Source organism: Phocoena phocoena, chromosome X (genome assembly GCF_963924675.1).
Source record: "Phocoena phocoena chromosome X, mPhoPho1.1, whole genome shotgun sequence".
Lineage (NCBI taxonomy): Eukaryota > Metazoa > Chordata > Mammalia > Artiodactyla > Phocoenidae > Phocoena > Phocoena phocoena.
Window position 1 is genome coordinate 91,983,647 of NC_089240.1, and position 16,106 is coordinate 91,999,752.

Here is a 16,106-nt window from a genome sequence, read left to right on the forward strand (position 1 = left end):
CGTATAAAATGAAAATGGGCATTACCAACTCATCAGGACAATATCCTGTGGGCAGAGAGCACTTTTGAGTCTTTGACTGCTAGCCACAAGTCAACTAAGAGGCCTTACTAGTTTGCTAGGTGATAATGTACACTGCTAAGCCCTAGCCTGCTGTTGATTCCCTTAGAATGTTGTACTCAGGCACGGGTGGGTAGCTGTTGGTAGAACAATCATGCAGTTCATTCAAATGATAAGGACTGAGACATGCAAGCAAAGGGACTTAAGCACTGTAGTCAAGTAGGTGATCTGGACTCAATTGTTATAGTACCTGCTCTGTTTACGCTTGTATTTTTGTTTGTTTGTTTGTTTTTTGGATTGCACGGTGGCATGGATGCATTGGGCCTTTGGTTATCTTTTCCTTCACCTTTTTATTAAAGTATAGCATACAGTAAAATGTACAAGACAATAAATGAGTTTTTACATTATATATATATATATATATATATATATATATATATATATATATATATATATCCATGTACCCACCACACACATCAAGGTATAAAACAGTTCCCTTACCCCGTGAAGTTTACCTATGCCCCTTCACAGTGATACCCCCCTTCCCCAGGTAACCCCTACTATGACTTCTATCACCACCAGTTAATTTTACCTGTTTTTGAAATTCACATAAATGGAATGATATAGTATATATCTTTGTGTCTAGCTTCTTTCACTCATCACTGTGAATGTAAGATTCATTTATCTTGTTGCCAGTCAGCAGTTTTTGTGCTTTTTTAAATCATTGCTCCATAATATTCCATTGAAGAAATAAACCATAATCAATTACCCATTCTCTTCTTGATGGACTTTTGGGTTGTTTCCAGTTTGGGACTATTAAGGAAAAAGATGCTATTAACATTCTTTGACACGTCTTTTGCGGGACACGTGTACTCATTTCTCTCACACAAAAACTTAGTGGTAGAATTACTGAATCAGAGGGTAGGTGTACATTTAACTTTAGTAGATGGTGCCAGTTTTCCAAAGTGATTTTATACATTACAGTCCCACCTGCAATGTATGAATGTCCATGGGTGGCTCCTGGTGGCTTGCCATAATCATATAGTAGTTAGTACTTTGTGTTGTGAAATGTCCAGTTGCCTGTATCCTCACCTCACTTGATATTGTCAGTCTTTTTAATTTTAGCAATTCTTGTGGTTATATAGAGGTATTTCAATGAAGTTTTAATTTACCTTTTCCTAATGAATGACAATGTTAAACACCTTTTCATATACTTATTGGCCATTTGCCATCTTTATGAAGTGCCTGCTCCAGGTTTTTTTGCTCTTATTTAATGAGTTGTTTGCCTTTTTTCTTATTATTCAGAGCAGTTCTTTATATATTCTGGATATGTATTACAAATAGATTCTTTCTGTCTCAAATTTGCCTTTCACTCTCTTAATGCTGTCATGCGATGTTAATAAAGTCCTTTCTTACTCTTCTTTCATGGTTCGTGCTTTTGTGTCCTATTAAAGAAATATTTGCCTACTCAGGTTTATGGAAATATTCTAATTTTTTCTGTAACTTTCAATGTTTAAGGTTTAAGGTTTTATATTTAGGTTTATGGTCTGTCTCGAAGAATAGTTTTATGGTGTGATTGGGGTCAAGGTTCATTTTTTTTCATACAGATGTCCAATTGCTCCACACTCTTTTTTTATTTTAAAGAAACTGAGTTCTTCTTTTCTTCTGTTCATCGAAAGACACCATTAAGAAAATGAATAGGGAAGCTATAGACTAGGAGAAGATACTTGCAAAACATGTATCTCATAAATGACTGATATCTGGGATATATAAAGAACTTCTACAACTTAATAATAACAAGACATGCAATCCATTTTTCTAAATGCCAAAGACTTGGAACGTACATTTCACAAAAGAAGATTCACGGATGTTCAATAAACACGTGCAAAAGTGATCAATATCGTTAGCTATCAAAGAAATGCAAATTAAAACCACAATGAGTTAGCACTACATTTCTACTAGAATGGCTATTATTAAAACAACTGGTATCACGATATGTTGTACAAGGATCTGGAGACTGGAATTCCCAAATATTGTTGTTTGTTTGTTTATAAATCACAACATATACCTATTCTGTGAATCAGCAGTTTCACTCCTATCCAAGTGTTTACCCAAGATAAATTAAGACTTATGTCTACAAAAATACCAGCACAGAGTTATTCATAGCAGCATTACTCATAATAGCTAAGTAGACCAGGTTTCCATAAATAGAATAGATATTCATGATAGCTAAAACCTGACAACAACCCAAATGTCCAACAACAAATGAATGGATTCTTAAAAATTTGGTATATCCCTACAATGGAATCCTACCAATTAATTCTACCAGTATAATATGTGATAATTGTTTTTATTATGAATATAAAATAATGTCAACCTCTGGATAAATCAATTTAAAACTTAAAATTGTTCTTAAATCATCAAGCAAACACCAGCATCTTTTTGGGTTTTCTTTCTATTCTTCACTGTTTCTATGCTAACACTCTAAATTGTAAATTTGAATTGTAGCTCTCAAAGCAGTGTGGTTTTTCTTTTATCATTAAATTGAGCTCTTTACTCTAGGAACCCCAGGCCTTCCTGGACCAAAAGGTATTAATGGTCCTCCTGGGAACCCTGGCCTTCCAGGAGAACCTGGTCCTGTAGGTAAGAATGAAAAATAAGGGTTTGCTGTTCTGTTAAACTAAGGCTTTATTCATTTTTGGAAAGTCAAATCATTTCTGGGAGCTGTGAACATTTTCAAGACAAAGAAACATGGTGATCATTCACTTAATACTACCTGTTAGATACGAAGTGAACAATTCTTAATAAAAGTTGCTTAAAATTATTATTATGGGACCTTATTTTGGGGGCTCACTTTTTCCAAGGAGAGTTATTTCAAGTATCCTATAATAGTAGGTAGACACTCTGATTATTTTAGAATGGCAAGGTGTAGTTTTCTTTGTTTACTGAATTCTAAAGCAAATCACTTCCTTTGGCCCCATACAAGGCCTATAATTCACCCCACTTCCATCCCCCCACACATGCACATCTTGCTTTCTTATATATTCTAAAGGTAGATTAAAATGAGAAAGTGAAATGTTTTGAATACTGAATGAATGATAAAGCAGTTCCTTATTCTCAAATTATCCTGTATTTCTTTTCCACAAGATTTAATGATTTAAAAGGAGTGTCCCAGAGACACTTTGTGTCTTTTGGGTAGAACTATTTGAAGCCAAAATGGAAAGAATTGGGGATATGTACGGAAAAGGGAATTAGGAAGATAGGTGTAAACTTCTGTACTCTGTTCTTTAGGTGGTGGAGGTCGTCCTGGGCCACCAGGGCCTCCAGGTGAAAAAGGCAAACCAGGTCAAGATGGTATTCCTGGACCAGCTGGACAGAAGGGTGAACCAGGTGCTATATTTTTTTATTGTCCTTAATTTTCTAATTTCTTCCTTGTCTACTTTAACTTTTGCCCTTTTTTACCCATAGTGAAATTGTATCTTCTTTCTTACCCTCTAAGCTACCACATACTTTCCCCTTCCTAATTACCTTCTTCCACTCCGTCCTGTGAATATTACCTCACATTTATCGATAAAGTTGCCTCCCTCTTATGAAAAACTCCATATCCTTTCTTGTTCAATTTTTCATGTCAAGAAGCTACCTGGACGACTTCTTGTCGTCAAGAAGTCAACTACTCTGGATGACCTCCTTTCACTATGCAATCTCTATTCCATTTATATATACACACATATATTCATATGACATGAGTTTTTAAAGATAACACTCATCACAAATAAAATATAAGTTTATATGGTTTTCTCATGTTAGAATTGTAGTTCCATGTTGGAAATGTCTTCATGTTTCATATAATATACATTGCAGCACTTACGAAAAACCTAAATGATCCAAAAATAGTTTGTCCTTGTTTCAGTTATTATTATCTATTTGAGAATTTTTGGTTTATGCTCTAACAGGTCAACCAGGCTTTGGAATCCCAGGACCCCCTGGACTTCCAGGACTTTCTGGTAAACTTTAATGAAGCATGCTAAATCAGTCCATAAAATATAATATTCTCCAGTACACTTACTTATTCATCTCCACATACAACCCCAGACAACTCAAAGCTAGAGTTACATCTTAAAGCATTTCTTAATTAGCAACTTAGTATAAAGAGTTGTACTATAAAAAATGCACCATTAAGAACATTTACATATAGATATCTCTTCATTAACCTCATAAATAGTGTTAGGGGTGGGATAGGGAGGGTGGGAGAGAGACGCAAAAGGGAGGGGATATGGGGATATATGTATACATATAGCTGATTCACTTTGTTATACAGCAGAAACTAATACAACATTGTAAGGCAATTATACTCCAATAAAGATGTTAAAATTTTTTAAAAAAGGAAGCAAAATTGTACGAAGAGGTAGATTTCACTAAGTTTTTAAAAACCCTTTTAGCCAGAAGAAAAACACTTTTTTCTCCCCATGGAAACCAAAACCAAGGTAATATAAGAAAACTGTAGAAATATGTACCAATAATAAAAATGTCTATTGAAAACTCCATCTTAATTTACATCTTGCATTTTGGATGGGTAGGTGTGCACACACATCTACCTTCCCTCATTTGTTCTTACTATTATTGTAAGCACCAAGTAGTCAATTAAATGACTGAATGTGTGTACAGATATGTATGTTTATGTTCTGAAATGACCATTGGCTATTCTATGGAGGCTTTTTTCAAACCACACATAGATCTCTTAGAAATTCCTGTATTTTTTTCATGAATCCAACATAAAAATTATTAGTCTAATGTGCGGCTGTTTTATTGCTCTCAAGCATGTCGGTGGTGTAGAAAAGGTGTTGAAAACAGTTCATCTAGATTGTGTTTCTAAATCTTGGATAGAATGGTCTTCGGGGACACACAGCAACCGTTGAAGATCCATATCTTCCAATGGTCTCAAAAATTAGTCTCAAAACATTTGTGTTAGGAGTTTCCTCCAGCTATCTCTAACCTATTGTTGCAGATATTTTATACTTTTCTATTTTTTCTCCTTTTTTCTCATAACTACTGGTCATGTGATCATTGCTCTATGTCCTAATGCAAAGGATATCTTTTAGGATGCAAGTTATTATTGCTTCTATATTTCTATACATAGAAATAACAGTATGGGTTTTCTGGATGGGCTGGGGATTTGGTAGGAGGTAGAAAGGACCTTAGTAAATTCCATTACTTGTTCTAGTAAGTGGGAGCAGCTTTAGTCTTACAGACAAGCCTGATATTCAGTATCATTTAATGTGTTCTCTAACATGACTTCACTTTCATAGGTCAAAAGGGTGATGGAGGATTACCTGGCATTCCAGGAAACCCTGGCCTTCCAGGTCCAAAGGGTGAACCAGGCTTTCATGGTTTCCCTGGTCTGCAGGGTCCCCCAGGCCCTCCTGGTTCTCCAGGTCCAGCTCTGGAAGGCCCTAAAGGCAACCCTGGGCCCCAAGGTCCTCCAGGGAGACCAGGTATGTACATGAGTGGTAGGGGAATGGTCTATTTATTAGTCCCTTTATTTCATTTTGCTGGTAGGTTATTCAGTCTTTAGGACTTTCGAATCTATAATCCAAAGAACTTCTTAAAAAGAAAGAGCTTATTTTATTCATAGCTCCATCCATTTCCATGGCATCTAATAATTCTTTTCAGTAATGCGTTTCATCATTTAAAGTTGAACTAAAACATACCAACTTGGAGGAAAAAAGGAAATAGTGGATTTATTAATCTTTTTATTAAACATAAAGCTATACTGATAACCTGGCAGCAAAATGTCATCTGCATTTTTAATGTGAGCTTCTCAGCATGTCATCACAGAAATCATTTTAGTGATCACCCAATAGATGCTTGTGGTCCACACCAAAAGTGTTGTTATGGTTCTGTCATATGATCAGCAAATGTCACCAAGCACAATAAAGAAATTTTATCTTCTCTAGGAGCTAGGCAATCAAATTTATCTTCAACATCACAGCATGATTAAATTGAATAGTGATCTCTTCATACCAGCTTCATGTCTATACCTCATTTGTCTTGTGTTAACTGCTCTAGTAGTCTCAGTTTTGCATCCAATGTTCACTTTTCATTTTGTGTTTGTGCTGTGTCATTTCATTTTAGTAAGTTTGGAAACGCTCATTTTCATCCTGAATTAATGTCGCTGAGCTCAATCACTGGAGATAGATTATTAATACATTCTTGAGACTTGATATTCAATTTTTATATTTCTAATTATTGAAAACTGGGCCCTCATTGATTTTTTCAAAATAAGAGAAATGTAAGATTAAAAAAACAAAGCAATTGCCTTTTTATCCTTTGAAGGTCTCTGACCCATTTTTAAAATGTATTTAAAAGTGAAAATTTCCATAAACTCTGAAGAGATTGCAGTCAGTTTTAATACAGTGTGCTCTAAAAACATGAATTAAATGGGATCACATACTTTGTTCAGAAGATCATTTTCAAAACTAGATTTTATCTGATCTGATTTGACTGTTTATAGAGAGTGTTGTTTAAAGTTTTACTTTGGTTTACTACTGAAGAAAAGCAGTGAAAAGCTCCTCAGCCATGTTAATTCTCTTGCATGTAATGTAAAGAATTGACACAAATATCTTGCTTGGTTATGCATGCAATAATTCAAATAAACCAAACTATTATCCTTTTTTATATTTTAATCAGCACTGTGGCTGCTTATTCTTACTAGTAATAGAGCTCAATGCTGAACATTACTCTGAAATATGTCAACATAAAGACATTAGTCACAAAGGTTCTTTAAAAATTACTGTTTCGGGCTTCCCTGGTGGCGCAGTGGTTGAGAGTCTGCCTGCCGATGCAGAGGACACGGGTTCGTGCCCCGGTCCGGGAAGATCCCACGTGCCGCGGAGCGGCTGGGCCCGTGAGCCATGGCCGCTGAGCCTGTGCGTCCGGAGCCTGTGCTCTGCAACGGGAGAGGCCGCAGCAGTGAGAGGCCCGCGTACCGCAAAAATAATAATAATAATAATAACTGTTTCTAAAAGAAATAATAACAAAAGTAGTCAGAAGAAGAACACACATCTGATGAGTATTTGTGACTCCTTGATTTGTTCATAAACTACATATTAAAATGGAATTTTAAACCCGATTGCTCTTAGAATTGATTGTTGTCGTCTACACTCATAGTAATAATTATTATAAAAATGATTTTTGGTCTTTCAAAATTTGTTACACGTGCTGTTTTTATTTTAGTGTTGATGTGAAGTGGTGATAATTTGGTTTATATACAGATGCATGAATATGAGCTGCAGAGTATTCTTTTATTGAATTAAAGTTTAACTTGAAAGAAGTTAGTGTAATGCTTTAGTTTCTTGATATTTCTAACAATTTTGATATTTTTCCTTTTTGTTAATGATGACATTGGGCCTTGGTGAACTTTGATCCCTATCCAGGTCCTACAGGTTAGCTCCTTAACTCCAAAATAGTATCTGCATGAAGTATGAAACTTTTCTTATATTTATATATATATATATATGTATGTGTATATTATTTATATACACATATATAGTGTATGTATATGTGTGTATATAGGTGTATATACACCTGTACCTAATATTTTCAAGTGTTTGAATATATTTTAAGAGCATATATGCCAATTCAATTCTTACATGTTGATCTATCTCTGAAAGTTGTCAGGAACTTGCAGAGTCCAGTTTTTCTGTCTATTGGAATAACTCAAAACTACCTAATTAGGAAAACTGATTTATCATTTTAAAATTCATATATTTGTGTCATTTTTAGTTGAAAATTTTTAGTACTCAAAAGTATATTGTATACTATTTTACGTTTACCTTTAGAGTGTATTTCCTATTTTTGCCTCGTATCTGTTAATGTAAATGAAATTGAACTATTCTTCAAAAAGACATTCCTTTTAAACAATAATATGTATTATCAGATCCTGCAAATATGCAATTCTCGACGAGCCATACCTCTTGTAATTTTTCAAACCATCCCATCTTCACATTTTGGTTTGTCACAAAGTTCTAAATTCTGCTGCTATTTAAATGGACTAATAGGCACAGAGTAAATAAAAACGTCAGTGCAACCAGCACAGACTAGAAACCTCTTAATCTTATTTTCATCCTGTACATATAAAAAGTACACACCCAAGAAAAGTTACCAAGAGCTGCCCATTAGAAAACTGCTAATTCATATTAAAAGATGTTCACCTAATCAGGAGTAAAAAGAACCACAAATATCTGAGTGTGTTTATTATTTTTCAAGATAAATAGCCCTTTTCAAATTTCTAAGGAGGAACTAAAAGGGGAAAAAGTATAATCCTGAGTTCTGGCTATTGGAAATGGCAGGAAATTTTCTCTTCTTATGATTTTAAAATTCATAATTTTTCAAGATTCTTTTTAGGAAGCCATCTATCTCTGTGTGAATCAATTCCCTGGTTTATTACTCCCCCACAAACCCATCATTTCATATAACCATAGATTATCGATCTAGAAGGACCTAATTTTTACATTTGTCAAAGAGGTATTCACAAGGCACTTGATGATAGCAAGACAGATTTTATTCAAGACTATTGAATTAGGGGAGAGACTATTGTAATAGGAGAGAGAGGCTGAGCTCAGCTCTGAGTACAACAAAGTCAAATGGAGATTTATAGTCCACTAGCAGAGTGAAGGAGTCAGTGGATGAAAAATTACTAAAAGGAGACATCAAGGGTAAGCAGATTCTTGCTAAACTGGCCTGTTAGAGTTCTCGCTAAAGGCAAGTCCAAGGACTTACACATCAGGATAAGGAATGAGGAACTTGATCAGATATCAAGGGTGGGGAGGCTCTCCCTAAACTGACTTAGCAGGATTCTTGCTAAAACTGGACTCAACAGACCAAGGCCGGGGCCCAAGGGGTGAGGCCTAGTTGAGAAGAGGGCTCAGAGAAACCTGTCTAAAGTTTAGTCACAGATGAGGAAACTAAGGCCCAAAGAGGTTAATAAGCTTGCTCCAGGTCATATTGTTAGTTACTGGCATAGCTGGGAATCTGACTTGGGGCTCTCCAGTACTCCGTTAAGTGTCTGTTCTACTAGTAACATGTATCATCTTTCCACAAAGGCAGTTATATAGCTTGATGCTTATGATCTGGCCTCTTATTCTAGTTATAAGTATGATAAGTGATGGAGCAAAGCTGCTTCTGCCATTTTAGGAGACTCTTATAGATAGCAGACTGGGCCTTGACTTCGCTTTCTTGTTTTCTGTTAACTCAAAAGCTCCATCAACCCCTACTAACTGCTTCTTGTGTTTTTCCTAAATGGATGTCATCAAAAAGTTTAAGACAAACACATGATATTTAACTATTGCCAAGAGAAAGAGAAGACTAGGGTATTCTTTGAAGTAATTTTGAGTCCTGTCCTATCTGACTTACATAGAAGTCTGCTGCCTTGATCACTTCCAGACTTTACTGTCAGCTAGAATATTGTTTTCTTCTGAGGCACTAGAATATATTCAAAGAAGAAAAAGGAAAGTAGCCACATTACTTTAAAACTGATTTGACAACTTATTTACCAGATGTACTCTAAATTACATAGTTATTGGAATCTGGTATCTGCAGCGTTCTCTTCTTTGCAACAGTTGAAGACTACAACCTTAAGTGGAAACTGGATTTAAAATTTACCAGTCAATTTATCAGCTTATCTTTAGTTATTACCACGTATATACAAGACTTGAGATTTTTGTTTTATTTTGTTTTTCAGTTAAACTTTGTTAGATCATTTGAGAAATAATGGATTGAGAGCCTCATGTACAAAATTGACTTGGCATATAGCTCATTAAAATGTTACCTTTTAGAAATTAAAGTCTTAGAAGTTTTGCTATGATATGATCTGAAGTTTTCCTTGTTACTTACTCAGACTGAAATATCATATAGTTCAATGACATATTTTTCTAAGAGTTCTTGTTTTGGTCCTTCTATATCAAACACATATATAAAATGTCTTTACTCAAACTCTGAATTATCTTTGGTAGGAATTCTAATTTATCTAGCTAATTGTGTTGCCAGACTCTGCTCAAAGTGTTGTCTTGAGTCAGTTTGCTGTATGTGATTTAGAAACCACTTAAACAAACAGAAACTGATTTTTGGCCTCCTGAATTTCAAATTGTCAAATGCTTTAAAAGTTTTATCACTAGGTAGTCATAGCAATGTTTTATATTTATATGACATACCACCATTTATATCATGTAACATACTTTCATTATAAGCTCCTTGAAGGCAGAATTTGGGTCTAGCTAATCTTTGTGTTCCCTGTAGCATCTTTCACATGGCAGATATCAGGTCAACATTTTTTTAAATGAATTTGATCTTTAAAACAACTCTGAAGGAGGTTAGGGCAGACAACACTATTCCCATTATGTGGGTGAGAAAACAAGCTCAGAGAGATTGAATTACCCAGAATCCCACAGATATAAGTAGTAGAGCCAAGAATAGATCCTAGGTCTTCTGATTCCTAGGATTCAGTGCTCTAGCACAATTTATTCTCTCTGCTAACCTCAGTGCTTATAAATCATAACAAGACTTGTAAGAAAAGGGAATTGTGTTTATAGTCAATTAACATTAACCAAGGGTTGTCCTGTTTGTAGGCTTTTTATCTTTTTATTTAATGATCCTTCTTTTAATAGTTAATAGCCTATTTTAATATGTGCATTGAATAATATAAAGTAAATGTGATATTTTCTGTGGTTTGGGGTGGGATATTGCATGCCAAAATACTTTGAAGTGCCCCTTCACTGATGGTCTTCATATCTTTGGAAAATTCGAACTCAATAGTGAGCAAACATATATTGTCTTTTTGTCTTTGAGTAACTTATTACAAGTAATAATGCACAGAAGAACGCCTCTTGATGGATTATTTTTAAAAATCACTATCTGGCTTCATGGAATGATTTTCAAAGAAGACAAACAGAAGTACAGTTGGTAATGGCCATTGTATACTCGTGTTTTAATTTCTCTATTTGATCACCTATGATCTTTGTATATTTGTCTAATAAGGCCTTTAAATTTAACTGTAGCTCCTTGGAGCAGCCTGCACACACCAATAAATTTGCACCTCATGTTTTTACTAAAGAATGGCAGAGGCCAAGATAAACTTTTACCCAAAAGTTTTACCCAGAGGAATAGAAGGCTATCAGTGAAGTGGCACTACCTTTCCAACTTTAATGTTTTGAAGGTGCTAACTTTTGGAAAGCCACTGTAGCAGTGTTAACATGTCTTCAGTAGAGTTTTGCATTTTTTGCATTAATGAAAATTAGCAGCTTATTTTCTAGAATAAGCTCTATTTTAAAATATTTGGCTCTCTATACTCCTGTAGGGTCCTGTTTGCATACTGATTACGCTGTAGGTATAAGAAATGCTGGCAAAGAGGATTATTGTTTAACTTGTGCTATAATGTGAACCACTTCTAACTCATAATCTTATTTTGTACTGTGTGATGTCTGATACTGCTAACATCGATCTTTGGGCTTTGGTGAACTCTGATCTTCCCAGGTTTTCAAGGTTAGACTCTTCACTGGTCAATTCTTTTTTTTTTTTTTTTTTAATGCTTTGTATGTGTGACAAGAGAAATGCACTTTTTTTGCTATAATTCAGAAGTCATTGAAGAGTGCTGTTATCCTCAAATACTACCTGCTCTGGTATTTAACATTTTGGTGAAGGTAATGTGACTTGTTTATAATCAAGTTTGAAATGACATTAGATCTTCGTGGTTTCGATTATTTATAATAGGTAATTCATACATAGAAACATGTTGAATTTTAAGTGGAAATACACTTATTTTTAAGACTGCATTAAGATATTCAGGCAAGCATCTGGCCCATTTGTAACCTCTGTATATTGATTTTATTTTCTTGAATTTTTGTTCCTTGAGATTGATCAGATCTGTGTTTTCATGGCTATTTTCAGTAATGGAAGAGGGTAACTACTGAGTATTGTTAAAAATAAATCTTGTATCATTAGCAAATCAGTAATTTAAATTTGAGAGACTCTAGAACAACAGGTCTGAATTAATAACATGTAAATTTCCCCAAATTTCCTTTTAATTGCAAACAGAGCAATGCCCAAAATATGCCTGCTTTTTTTCCAAATGATAACAATGTTCTGTTTACTTTTCAAACTGGGGAAGCAGGGTGTAAAATGTTCCTTTTTTTCTTCCTCTTACTCTTACCCTAGTCATTGTTAGGCTGATTCACAGATAGTTTACTTTTCTCTTAATGACCTGATTTGCTACCTGATTTCTAGTCCAAATTATACATATGGATGAGACTAACAATTTTTCTTAGAAAACCCTATCAAGGGGTTTGAACTCAGAAGTTGTTTTTCATTTGTTTGTTTAAGTTCAAAGTACCCCAACCCTTTCTTTATGATTGGGAAGGGAATTTCTGAGTGTGTCTGTCTGGTTGCTGGGCTAGGGTGACTATATGATTAAAACTGTTTAAAGATAAAATGATTGTTGTAGTGTTGTGAACCTGCTTCCTCTTTCTCATGTGACAGATAGAACACTGTTATATTATGAAATCACATAGATATAGCTGAAAGATTAAAAACAGGTTTATATTTTAAAGATATGTTCTTACCTTCAGTTTTACCAATAATGAAGATAATGCTGGTAATAATAATAATTGTTTAAGACTTCTTAAATAATTCTTACTATGTGCCAGGCACTGTGTTTATATATATGATCTTATTTAATTCTTGGAACAACCTGATAAGGTAGGTACTATTCTTATTTCCATTTTAAAGAAGAGAAAATTGAGGCTAAGATGGTTAATAAACTTATTGGGGTCAAACAGCTAAAGATTAATGGAGCTGGGATTCCAACCCAGCATTCTAGCTCCAGAGTCCGGCATTCATAATCCCTGTAGCATGCTGCCTTGTTAGCCTGTAGCCATTGATTCTGGGTCATAAGAGTATTGGAAAGGATAGGATAAAAAATGAGACCTTTTGTGCATATTGTAAGCATGAACTAACTCAGTATTCTAAATTCATATGCCTATGTTATTTCCTTCAAAAATAATCCCTACATATTTTCCTTTTTTGTTGAAACCAATGAAAAACTAAGATTACTGGAGGAGAGAAGGTATAAGTGCTCACTAGTTGCTGTTCATTATTTGGGGCTTCGTAATTATTTTCTTAAGGCAGGACTACTTAGTCTCCACCTCAGCTATTGCTTAGCACACTGCAGGCAAGTACCAGCTATTTCGCACCTGGTGAGAAAAATGTGGCCATTTATCAGATCTTCTTGGTTGCTTAATGGACCTGATATCTTTATTTAGGAAGAAAAGTTTAAAACACAGAATAAGGAAAGAGCTTACCAAATCCCCTTTTAAATTATTTATTCAGAAGTTATATGCCAAATCCTTTATTTCTCTTCAGAAATATTTGAACTGTAAATAATACAAAAACATATTTAAAATAAATTCAAAAGTACTATATTGAATCAATAACTTTCTGACACTAAAATATTCCCATGTATTAAGCATGTCACTAAAATGAAATTAAACAATTAGTTTGCTTAAATAACTATCTTAATTACATAGTAATACAAGCTGAATAAAAGTAGCTACTTACAAGTAAAGAAATTTTATTTTAATCACAATGAGACAAATGGTTTGAATCCCTGATTGCCCTACGAAGTGTGGTCATGAACCAGCAACTTTAGCTACAGGACACTAGTTTATCTACAGGGAATTTGTTAGAATGCAAATTCTTGGGCCCCTCTCCAGCCTAACAAAATTCAGAACTCTGGGGTTAGACCCAGGAATCTATTTTAACAAGCCCTCCTGGGTATTCTGATGCATTTCCAATTTGAGAACAGTGTCCTATGGTGTCTCTTTTGGTTCACTTAAACACTTAGGGATTATAGAAGCAATCTTTATTATAATGTCCAAAGCCCTTCCTTTAGATATGAGCTTATTGGATTAAATATATAATAAAATACAAACTAAAAGAGTCTGCAAACCAGTGTTAATAACAAAAAGAACCCAGCCCAGTTTACATTAGAGAGTCAGCATGGATCTATATATTTAATGTAGTCTGGATTTTATTCTGCAAACTAATAGTATTTAGATGACTAATAGTATTTGGATAATGTAAAAGCCTGACTTTGATGCTATTCTTATGTTATACTGAAATGTGATTATTTGTTTTGCATTATCAAGGTCTACCAGGTCCAGAAGGTCCCCGGGGTCTCCCTGGAATTGGGGGCATTAAAGGAGAGAGAGGAAACCCGGGCCAACCTGGGCAACCTGGTTTGTCTGGTTTGAAAGGAGATCAAGGACCACCAGGACTCCAGGTAGGAAATGGGAGTATTTGGTGAGGAAGGGGTGTGGGTGCTTGCATTCCAAATGAGAATTCCAAATTGCATTATTTTTAATTAGCACTTACTGGTCAAAGCTCTTGACTAAGCGCCATATATATATATATATATATATGAGAGCATTGCATGTGGTCCTTCCATAGAGAAGTAATCATGGTGAGTGTGGGGATATTTTAGACTTTGAAATTAGATAGGGTTAGGGTCAGATTTCAGCTCCTCTGTACACTTCTACTTTGTGTCTGTGAGGAAGGCAGACAGACACTTTGTGTTTCTGTCTTTACCTGTAAAAAGAGAATAATAGCATATCCCCACGTCTGTGTTCATGTGTTTTCCACCTTCATCTGAGTGACCCAGAAAGTCACATACTTCTTTATGGATCCTCAAAGCTTCCTTCCCTCATTCAGGAGGATTGTTGTTAGATTTTGCAGCCAACAGAGTCTGGACTCAGTCTTTTAACTCTGGTGGCTGCTTTATAGCAGAAAAAAATATCTAAAGAAATTGTCCTTAAAGCTTTCCAACAACTAACCATTTTTTCCTGTTATCACTATTCTTCTAGACATCTAGACTTGAAATTTTAATCTTCTCTTTATTCATTCTCTACTCACTTCCTACCTCATTCATTTCCCATGTCCTTCCAGTTCACATGTCACTAAGCCTCATTCAAGACTACTGTCTGATACCAACATTTTATAAATCTGGTATTGTCGAGTTCTGTTCATTTTCTTTCATGCAAGTTCTTACATTTGCACCTTCTAATTTTTGTTTGGAAATAATGTTAAACTTATAGGAAAATTGCAAGAATGGTGAAAAACCACATTTACCCAGATGAACCAATTGTTAATGTCTTGCCCCATTTGCTCTCTGTATGTGTGTTGTGTGTGTATGCGTGTGTGTGTATAATTATGTATTTTTTCTGAAATATTTGGGAATAAGTTGTATCTACCATGTCCCTTTATCACTAAATACTTCAGTGTGTAATATTTCCTAAAATTAAATATATTCTTTTATATAACCATAGTACAGTTCTCAACTTCAGGAAATTGAGCATCGATGTAACATTTTTATTTCTGCCCACATGTTCTAATTGTATCAATTGACTTAGTAATATCCTTTATAGCATTTTTCCTCATCCAGAATAAGATCCAGACCAAACTATGCATTGCATTTAACTGTTATATCTCTTTATTCTCCCTCAATCTGAAACAGTTTCTAAACCTATTTTTTTCTTTCATAACCTTGACATTTTTGAAGAAATGTAGCCCGTTCACATTTAAAAAAAAAAAGAATGTTTCTTCTTTTTTCTGCTGTTTCTTCATAATTAGATTCAGGTTATGCATCCCCAGTTGGAATACTCCATGAGTTGTGTGTTCTCAGATATGGAGGCCCATGGTGTTCATCTGCCCTTCATTAGTTATCTTAATTTTGATCTTCCCATCAAGTTGTTACCTCGTTTCTCCACTGCATGGTTACTATTCTTCCCCTTGTAACTAATAAGCAAAACTACAGGAAGACACATTAAGATAATGCAAATATATATACTATTCCACATCAAAATTTCTCCCTAGATATAATATCTATTTATGATTTTTGCCTCAACTGTTCAATACTGTGATAGTGGCAACTACCTCCACATATACCACTCAGCCCTACTGTAAGCAAGAGCCTCCCTTCTCTTCTATTTACTGTCTATTTGTTA

General features: G+C 34.7%; 1 protein-coding gene across 2 annotated transcripts in view; it reads left to right on the forward strand.

Moving 5' to 3' along the window:
• COL4A5 (collagen type IV alpha 5 chain) overlaps nt 1-16,106 on the forward strand; it is a 226,166-nt gene that overhangs the window by 197,053 nt on the left and 13,007 nt on the right. The window contains exons 38-44 of one of the 2 annotated variants that reach the window (XM_065900585.1): nt 2,620-2,700; nt 3,349-3,447; nt 4,011-4,061; nt 5,364-5,549; nt 7,491-7,499; nt 11,584-11,592; nt 14,253-14,386. In XM_065900585.1, coding sequence (XP_065756657.1) covers nt 2,620-2,700; nt 3,349-3,447; nt 4,011-4,061; nt 5,364-5,549; nt 7,491-7,499; nt 11,584-11,592; nt 14,253-14,386 — 569 coding nt within the window. The remainder of the gene's footprint in view (nt 1-2,619; nt 2,701-3,348; nt 3,448-4,010; nt 4,062-5,363; nt 5,550-7,490; nt 7,500-11,583; nt 11,593-14,252; nt 14,387-16,106) is intronic. The other variant, XM_065900587.1, reaches the window with a different exon arrangement.